The sequence below is a fragment of the Panicum virgatum genome, chromosome 3N (assembly GCF_016808335.1).
Source record: "Panicum virgatum strain AP13 chromosome 3N, P.virgatum_v5, whole genome shotgun sequence".
NCBI lineage: Eukaryota > Viridiplantae > Streptophyta > Magnoliopsida > Poales > Poaceae > Panicum > Panicum virgatum.
In genome coordinates, this window is record NC_053147.1 from 536,459 (window position 1) to 546,845 (window position 10,387).

General features: G+C 48.7%; 1 protein-coding gene across 1 annotated transcript; it reads left to right on the forward strand.

Annotated features, from left to right (window-relative positions):
• The first annotated feature begins 441 nt into the window (after positions 1-441).
• On the forward strand, positions 442-9,798 carry LOC120663428 (protein SCARECROW-like). The gene is made up of 4 exons (XM_039942243.1): positions 442-856; positions 6,606-6,618; positions 6,758-8,050; positions 8,780-9,798. Exons 1-4 carry the CDS (start codon positions 568-570, stop codon positions 9,219-9,221), a joined length of 2,037 nt encoding a protein of 678 aa, XP_039798177.1. The 5' UTR covers positions 442-567; the 3' UTR covers positions 9,222-9,798.
• The last annotated feature ends 589 nt before the right edge of the window (positions 9,799-10,387 follow it).

Below are 10,387 nucleotides of genomic sequence, written 5' to 3' on the forward strand. Positions count from 1 at the left end.
GCAAATTAGAACCAAACTGTACAATTAGTTTTTCGCCCCGTTCGGTTGCACTTAAAGCGCTGGCTGGATCGCCGGCTGGGCTGGTCTGGCTCCCAGCCGTTCGGCAGCTCCAGTCCAGTCGGACGGCTGGGCTGAACCCACGGCGTCGGCCTCCTTCGTATTCATCCCCCCTCTCTGCTCTGGCTCTCTCAATTCCGCACCCCCATCTAGCAGGAGACCCAGCTGGCCAGCCGCTGACTCCAGCAGCTATAGTAATTCCAGCGGGGCCAGCCAACTACCAGCCAGCGCTTTAAGTGCAACCGAACGGGGTGTTTGATTTTATTTATATTTAATATGTACCGTAAATTCGATATGATGGGGATTTTTTTTTGAATTTTGGACTTTTTGGCAACTAACACAACCCTTGTTGTACTTGTTCGTCTCCCGGCGGCGTCTTCCTCTTTACTCCGTTCCTCGACCATCTACTCCACCACTTATCCTTCTCACCTCAGCCGCTCAGCGCACCTCCACCGCATCAGCAGCCGATCGATCACCATGCGCGCGGCGGCTTCTTGTTGGCGTTTGTAGATGGGCTCTTCGTCCCTCCTGCTCTTCCCCTCGTCCTCCTCGGCCGCGCCACCCCCTCACTCTGCTGTTTATTCCCATGCCACCACCTCCTCCCACTCCTTATTGCCGCCGCTCCCCTCCTCCCAGGACCACCTCCTCCTCCACTACCTCCACCACCACCAAGACCAGCAGCACCAGGAATCCGCCGCCGCCGCCGCCATGGTCCGCAAGCGCCCGGCGCCCGACATGGACCTTCCCCCGCCGCGCCGCCACATCATGGGCGACCTCTCCGACGTCACTGCCGCCGCTTGTGCGCAGCCGCATCAGTCGGCAGCTAGTGCGCAGCTGCCCGCGCTGCCCACCCAGCTCCAGCTCCCCGCATTCCAGCAGCAGCACCACCACCACGCGCATGCGGAGGTGGACATCCCCCACGCGCCCCCGCCTGCGCCGGCCGAGGTGGCGGCGTCCACCACGGCGTGGGTGGACGGCATCATCCGCGACATCATCGGCAGCAGTGGCGGCGCCGGGGTCTCCATCACGCAGCTCATCCACAACGTCCGCGATATCATCCACCCCTGCAACCCCGGCCTTGCCTCCCTCCTCGAGCTCCGCCTCCGCTCCCTCCTCAACGCCGACCCCGCCCCGCCGCCGCTACCGCATCCTCCCGCCCTCCTGCATGGCAGCACCCTGTTAGAATTGCCAAAACTTAATATTAGTGGCACGTTACTTAGGATCTTAACATAACCTAGTTCATGACAAATCAATCTAATACGAAATAAATGGTAATCATTATACCAGCGTTAGCAGTAGCAACAGCCATTTACGCCTGATCCGTAGAGGAAGTAGGCGTTCTTGTCGGTGTAGGAGATGCAGCAGCGAATCGGCGTCTTTCGGGCACCAAAGGGAGTGCTTGGCCTTCCAAACCCCTCCAGTGCCCTTAGCGGTCAGACTAGCGGTGGCTAGGGTTTTGCATTGAGATGAATGGGTGATTAAGGTGCTAACCACGACCTTATATTTATAGGCACTGTGAGGCTGGGGGCCAGCCTCTGGAAACGGGCCTAATGGGCCTGCTGATCACAGCCCATTAGGGTTTTATCATTATGTTTCCTTAATCGCGTTTAGATGGTTTAAATACTTCCTTAATAATGAAGATCACAAATATCTTAACTGAAATTTATTTCCAACATTCTCCCACTTGATCGAACGGTTAAGGCTAATGTTCGTATCATACTAATGTTCACCCTTAGTAGTAACAAAAAGTACCGGATTAATGCGTCGTCAGTAGCTTGATGCACTACTGGGACCCCATTACCCACAGTCTCACTGAAACACTTCGGTAGAACGCTTATTCGTTAGTTGGGAGTCATAATGGCCCTAAACCAGGACATAAAGGCTATCCACCAAACCCATATTAGTAACGTGCTGCTTAAACACGTTCGGTGGTAAGCCTTTAGTGAACGGATCCGCTAACATAGAATTAGTTCTTATGTGCTCAATCTTAATGGTTCGATCCTGGCATCTTTCTTTCACAACACGATACTTAAGGTCAATGTGTTTGGAAGCACCACTTGACTTGTTGTTACTCGAAAAGAATACTGCAGACTGATTATCGCAGTATAACGTTATAGGTTCCGTAATGCTGTCAATTACCTTGAGGCTCGGAATAAAATTCTTAAGCCAAACAGCCTGTCCAGTTGCTTCATAGCATGCCACAAACTCAGCTTGCATCGTCGACGCTGCAACTAAACTTTGCTTAGAGCTTTTCCATGATATAGCTCCACTAGCTAACGTGTAGATATATCCTGATGTAGATTTCCTACTATCAACACATCCAGCAAAGTCAGCATCAGTATAACCCACAACTTCAAGGTTATCTGATCTTCTGTATGTGAGCATGAAGTCTTTAGTGCCTTGGCAGTAACGTAATGCCTTCTTGACACCAACCCAGTGGACCTTTCTGGGATTTTTCTGATATCTTCCAAACATTCCGGTAGCAAATGCCAAGTCAGGACGTGTACAGACTTGTGCATACATCAGGCTTCCGACAGCTGAAGCATAAGGTATGTCCTTCATCTCATCTGATTCCAATAGGTTCTTAGGATATTGGGCTTCACTAAACTTATCGCCCTTCGCTAATGGAACATGTGTGGCCTTACTCTTATCTATATTAAATCTCTTAAGCATTTTCTCAATATATGCTTTTTGAGACAATCCTAGTACTCCTTTGGTCCTATCTCAGTGTATCTCAATGCCCAGAACATAAGAGGCTTCACCAAGATCTTTCATATCAAAATTTGATGAAAGAAATCCCTTTGTCTCATGCAGCATACATTTATCGCTGCTCGCTAATAGGATATCATCCACATAAAGCACTAGAATTATAAATTTACCACCCTTTATCTTAGTGTAGATACAATTATCCACATCATTCTCCTTAAATCTGAATTTCTTAATCACTTGATTGAATTTAAGGTTCCACTGTCTTGACGCTTGCTTAAGCCCGTAAATAGATTTCTTAAGTCTGCATCCTAAATGTTCATTGCCCTTCACAACAAAACCTTCCGGTTGTGCCATGAAGATGGTCTCATCCAAGTCACCATTAAGGAACGCAGTTTTGACATCCATCTGATGTAGCTCTAAGTCATAATGAGCTACTAGCGCCATAACGATTCTGAATGAATCTTTCTTAGACACAGGGGAGAAAGGTTCATTATAATCAACCCCTTCCTTTTGTGTAAAACCTTTGGCTACAAGCCTTGCTTTGAATCGTTCGATATTCCCTTTAGAATCACGTTTAGTCTTGTAGACCCATTTACAGCCTACTGGTTTGACTCCATTAGGAATATCTACCAGATCCCAAACATCATTGGAACTCATGGACTTAAGCTCTTCTTTCATGGCCTCAACCCATTTGGCAGAGTTCTCACATGATACTGCCTCTCTAAATGAGTTAGGATCATCAGCTTTCCCAATATCATACATGTCTTCACTTAAGTATGTCTCATAATCAGGGAAAATTGTATGTTTCCTAGCCCGCTGTGATCTTCTTAATGGTTCAACAGCCTGAGGTGCTGGTTGAGGTGCAGTCTGAGGCACCTCGACAGGGTTCTCAACTTCAGCATTAGGCGCCATTTGCTCAGCTTGTTGTTCGCTCGCAGGCTCAAGAGCTACTTCAATAGGCGGAGCAGTGCTAACATATGGTGTACTCTGAACGGAAGGAACAAACAGCGGCACTAACTGAGGTGTTACTGTTTCTTGAATCATCGGGATGGGAAGCTCAGCCCGTATTTCTTCAAGATTAATTTCCCTCCTCGGAAAGCTCCCACTGATTCCTATATTCTCTAGGAATACAGCCTGCCTGGTCTCAACGAACTTAGTGAAACGATCAGGACAATAGAATCGGTATCCCTTAGACTTATCAGGGTATCCGATGAAATAGCAGCTCACCGTCTTATCATCTAATTTCTTTTGCTGTGGATTAAATAACTTAGCTTCGGCTGGACAGCCCCACACACGCAAATAATTAAGCGATGGTTTCTTCCCGAACCACAACTCATAAGGTGTTTTTGGCACGGATTTGGAAGGAACACGATTAAGTATGTGTGCAGTTGTTTTTAATGCTTCCATCCACAGCTCCACAGACAAAGTAGAATAACTAAGCATGATGCGTACCATGTCCATTAGTGTACGATTACGACGCTCAGCAACTCCGTTTTGCTGTGGTTCGCCCGACATACTGTACTGGGCCTTTATACCATTCTCTTCAAGATACTTAGCGAATGGTCCTGGTATTTGGCCGAATGGAGCATATCTCCCATAATATTCACCACCTCGATCCGATCTCACTAATTTAATAGTGACATTATGCTGATTTTCCACTTCAGCCTTGAATATTTTGAATTTATCTAATGACTCGGATCGATCATGAATGGGGTAAATATAACCATAACGAGAGAAGTCATCTGTGAAAGTAATGAACGAGTCAAAACCATCAACAGACTTTACTGGGAACGGGCCACAAATATCAGTATGAATTATTTCTAATAGGCCCGAACTCCGAGTAGCTCCTTTCTTAATTGTCTCAGCGAATTTCCCCTTAATACAATCAACGCATTGTTGATCTAATTCTGAGAGATCTAATGAATGGAGTATCTCTTCTCTTATGAGGCGCTCAATTCTCCCCCTCGAAATGTGGCCCAAACGACAATGCCACAATTTCGAAGAAGTCTCATCATCACGCTTACGTTTATGCGATACATCATCCACATTCATTGCAGAATAAACATTATCAAGAGAGAGCAAATAAAGATCGCCTTGCAAATGACCAATGCCCACACTTAAATTATGAAATTTAATGTTGCACACAGAGTTGCCAAACTTACAAATATGTCCCGACTTATCTAAACACGAAATAGAAATAAGGTTTCTCTTCAAACTAGGAACATAAAGAACATCATGCAAACTAAGGTTGAAGCCGCCTGGTAACTCCAAATCGAAGCTCCCAATGCCTTCAACCTTCACTTCATTGCCATTAGCCACTCTTAGGCTTCGGTCCCCCTCTCTTATAGTTCGGATCGAACTGAATACCTGCAGTGAATTGGAAATGTGCACAGTGGCACCTGAGTCAATCCACCAAATATTAGGAGAAAAATTCACTAAGAATGGTTCATCAATAAAAGATACATAATCAGTAATTGTACCTTTGTTCTTAAGCCACTCCTTAAATCCATGGCAATCCTTCTGCTCATGTTTAGGTGACTTGCAGAACTTGCACACCTCTCATTAGAGGTCTTCTTATGTGACACGGCCTTACTCTTATGGCCCTTAAACTTTCTCTTATGCTGCCTGCTGCTGCCAGACTCAGCCTGATGCTTAGGAGTGTTGCTCATGCTAACACGCCCAAAGCACTCGCTGACCATGTTGACAGCATCCTTCATCCTTTCAGTTTTCTGTCTTTCTTCTTCCTCAACACAGTAGCTAATGAGCTTAGCCATGCTCCAAGTCGCTTTCTGAGTGTTGTAGCTTATTTTGAAAGGACTGTACTGTACTGGCAGAGAAGTCATGATGAAGTGCACCAGAAAACCATCAGAGATAGCCATATCCAGTGTCTTCAGCTTATTTGCCATGTCACACATGCTCATAATGTGCTCCCTAATTCCACTTTGCCCATCATACTGTGAAGTCAGCATCTTCATGATCAGGGTGCTAGCATAAGTCTTGGAAGAACTCTTAAAGTTCTCCTCCACCTTGGCAAGGTATGCCTTGGCGCTCAGATCATTACCATCCTGGTCCTTATCAGGAATAGCACCACAGATGGCCGGAGTGATCGTGTTCTTAATGATCATGTTGGCCATCCTGTCTTATCTCTCCCACTTCTCAATGGCAGTACGATCACCATTGGGATCAGCGGGCTCTGCTGGCTTGTCTTGACGTAAGGCGAGATCATACTCGCACACAGTAATGGCAACATTAACATCTTTATACCAGCTTGGATAGTTGGTGCCATTCAGGGGCTCAATGGATTTCAGGTAGTCCGTCACAGTGTTCACTGAAAATCATGAGAACAATAACTTCATTAAACTCACAATTAAGATGCGCATAAGAAGTATGAAATTAACCCTACGATGGTCTGATTAAAATCATACATAAATTTCAATTTGCATCACCGATGGGGAAAACAAACGAAATTTATCATTAAAACTCATAATTAAATCAACGATGGTCAAAATTAATTACAAGTGCTCTAAATAAACTTTCCGATGGTTCCATTTAAATAGAGTGCATCTTAATTGCTTATGGTGGATGAACATAATTTTCAGTGAATAAATGCAATTAAAACATAATTAAAAGCATTTACATAACTCATGGAAAAATAAATAAACATAATGCTGGTAATTAAGTGCAACAGAAATAAATAAATAAATAAAGCCTTTAACATAAGCAGCAATTAAATTAAGCTTAAAACATTAAGGCTAAAACTCATAAAGCAGACCACAAACTCAATTTGGCCCACGAAATTCCACCCGCGTGCGCGGCCCATAAGCACGCAAACAGCCCAGTTCGGCCCGCTCCGCGGAAACCCTAACGCGAGGCGATCTGGACCCTTCATCATGATCCAACGGTTACAAACTGATTTAGTGCCATATAAATAGGATGAGCTGCTGTCTGAGAATCCTAATCCAGCAGCCTCACTCCTCTCTCTTTCTCCCAGTCCCGAGCCGCCGCTCCTCATGGCGATTCAGTCGGCAGCTAGCGCGCAGCTGCCCGCGCAGCCCACCCAGCTCCAGCACCCCGCGTTCGAGCAGCAGCAGCACCACCACGCGCACGCGGAGGTGGACGTCCCCCACGCGCCCCCGCCTGCGCCGGCCGAGGTGGCGGCGTCCACCACGGCGTGGGTGGACGGCATCATCCGCGACATCATCGGCATCAGCGGCGGCGCCGGGGTCTCCATCACGCAGCTCATCCACAACGTCCGCGAGATCATCCACCCCTGCAACCCCGGCCTCGCCTCCCTCCTCGAGCCCCGCCTCCGCTCCCTCCTCAACGCCGACCCCGCCCCGCCGCCGCTCCCGCATCCTCCCGCCCTCCTGCACGGCAGCACCCCGCCCGCCGCCGCCCCAACAGTGCCCCCCGCTCTCCCTCCCCCTCCCCCGCTTCCGGTTCCAGACAAGCGCCGCCACGAGCCGCAGCAGGAGGAGCCGAACCCGTCGCCGCAGTCGCCCAAGGCTCCGACGGCGGAGGAGACCGCCGCGGCAGCCGCCGCCGCGGCTGCCGGGGCCGCCAAGGAGCGGAAGGAAGAGCAGCGGCGGAAGCAGCGCGACGAGGAGGGCCTCCACCTGCTGACGCTGCTGCTGCAGTGCGCCGAGTCGGTGAACGCGGACAACCTCGACGACGCGCACCTGACGCTGCTGGAGATCGCGGAGCTCGCCACGCCCTTCGGCACCTCCACGCAGCGCGTCGCCGCCTACTTCGCGGAGGCCATGTCCGCGCGCCTCGTCAGCTCGTGCCTCGGCCTGTACGCGCCGCTACCGGCGGCGTCCCCCGCGGCGGCGCGCCTGCACGGCCGCGTCGCCGCCGCGTTCCAGGTGTTCAACGGCATCAGCCCCCTGGTGAAGTTCTCGCACTTCACGGCGAACCAGGCCATCCAGGAGGCATTCGAGCGGGAGGAGCGCGTCCACATCATAGACCTCGACATCATGCAGGGGCTGCACTGGCCGGGCCTCTTCCACATCCTCGCCTCCCGCCCCGGCGGCCCGCCCAGGGTCAGGCTCACCGGCCTCGGCGCGTCCATGGAGGCGCTCGAGGCCACGGGGGAGCGCCTCTCCGACTTCGCCGACACGCTCGGCCTGCCATTCGAGTTCTGCGCCGTCGCGGAGAAGGCCGGCAATGTCGACCCGGAGAAGCTGGGCGTCACGCGGCGCGAGGCCGTCGCCGTCCACTGGCTCCACCACTCGCTCTACGACGTCACCGGCAACGACTCCAACACGCTCTGGCTCATCCAAAGGTCAGGTGGCTCCTCTCCATTGCTAGCAGCTTCCATGTCAAATCCTATCCTCCTTGTTGCTTGCTTCTACCATCATGACTACTTTTCAGCAACCACTTCACTAGTAGTTAACTAATGTCTGTCACATTGTGATATGCACATCAAGCATCAATCGTAGGGAGTACATCCGGTACAAGCGTACTCCGATCGATGGTTTACCAGTAAAAAATTGCGTTTTGGAGCTCCAAAAGTTTACTAGTAATCATGGCCAACTTTCTAGGCTAAAAAGGTTGCATCTTTGCAATGCTTTTGAGACGATCTCTTCCATGGTCTTGGGCGATCCCAGGACCACAAAAGATCCCGCTTGAATTTGGTTAGTGGATCTCTAGGAGCGAGCTGAAACTTCTTATCATCATGGCCAACTTTCTATGCCAAAAAGGTTTCTAGTTTCTAGTGCCAGAGTCATGAAATGGAATAACTGTCATCTTCGACTAACCATCATTTCTTAATACTAGATCAGGAAGCTAAACTCAAAAGCTTATCCAAGGTGTTAGCTTTAACAGTCGATGTCGATTGACTGCTACATATCTGTCCAATGTAGCTTTGCGAAACCATGAGATAACTGCAATGCCCTTGATTTGATGCATCATTAAAACGCTTAGTGTTGCTGGTTGAATCTTGTCCTGCCAGCAGAATCTAATGGCCACGAATGCACGTACTGATGCTGTCCCCGTGGACCACGGATTGCAGGCTGGCCCCCAAGGTGGTGACAATGGTGGAGCAGGACCTCAGCCACTCGGGCTCCTTCCTGGCGTGCTTCGTGGAGGCCATCCACTACTACTCGGCGCTGTTCGACTCGCTGGACGCGAGCTACGGCAAGGACAGCCCGGAGCGGCACGTCGTGGAGCAGCAGCTCCTATCGAGGGAGATCTGCAACGTGCTCGCCGTGGGCGGGCTGGCGCGCACCGGCGACGTCAAGTTCGGGAGCTGGCGCGAGAAGCTCGCACAGTCGGGGTTCCACTCGGTGTCGCTCGCCTGCAGCGCGGCGGCGCAGGCGTCGCTGCTGCTCAGCATGTTCCCCTCCTTCGGGTACACGCTCGTCGAGGAGAATGGTGCTCTCAAGCTTGAGTGGAAGGATCTTTGCCTGCTCACTGCATCTGCTTGGCGCCCGATTCAGACCCCATGCCGTTAAATTTGAGAGCAAATTTACAGAGCTAAAGAATTACTATTCCTACTGGATCTTACATGGGGTTCTTGCCCAGATCTTTTACCTGTTTAGCTAGCTGCTCAATTTAATCGGTTCAGAGATTGGGAAAATTGAAACATTTCTGATCACTAGTTGCTAGATCTCTTCACAATGATAGTTACTGATGCAAGCTTGGTAGATTTTGTTCAGTTGTTGATCGGTTATCTTCACCAATCCTGCCAATCAGCCCTAGTTTTCATCTTCCTTTGCTAATTAATATAATCCCTGCTGCTTCATTATATGTAGAGTCCTTGATCACAAATTACATTATCAGGTGCTCTTTTTGTGTATTCGTTTAGGTTTTTGCTGGGGGTGGAGGCACTTTTAATAGAGTCTTATTAGTTTTCTCTACAAATTAGGAGAAGCTGAGGAATCCATCATCAGCTCAATACCAAAGCCACTGATTTATTTATTTACTTAGGAGTATTTTTTTATTTTTATTTGGGGGTGGGGGTTAACCATTAAGGATTTTTAACCTCAAATTTGTGGCTAGATAAATGTCATCCTAAATCAGTGTTTACAACTGGTGCAGTGTGCAAATTGTTCCTGCTTATTCTCACCGTGTTGTTTACTACTCATTTGTGTATTGATAATAATCTTCATGTGTGTTGCATAAGGCATAGTTACCTTAAGTGGAATCCACCTTTTTGTGTGTGGATAGGTATTGTTTACTTTTAACATCGTATTCACCTTTACCTCCATGAGGTCATCAGCCTGTCAATTCTTGCTTCCTGAACATCATCTTAACCAATTGGCCTTGAGCTTACATCCTTATTATTTTTCCCCCAATGACATTCCACAAGTGAGATTATGGCGTATTTTGTTAGTTCACGATCCCCATCAAGCAATCCCACTTCACTAGTTGTTTGCTAGTACTACTGTAGTAGTTAATCTTTTTTTGCTCTTCTTGGCTTAGCTCACAGAGAACTGCCTTTCTGTGCATTGTTTATGAAGACTGCTCGGTTGTGTACTTGTGTTTTGTTTAGGTTACAGATGTTGAGATCGGTGGTGGTGGTGCAAGGAGGAATTGTTGGTAGTACTAGGACCTGTCTTAGCTTGCTTCCTAGTCACATTTCCAAACTGGGTTATGACTTATGAGGCAAATATCTTGT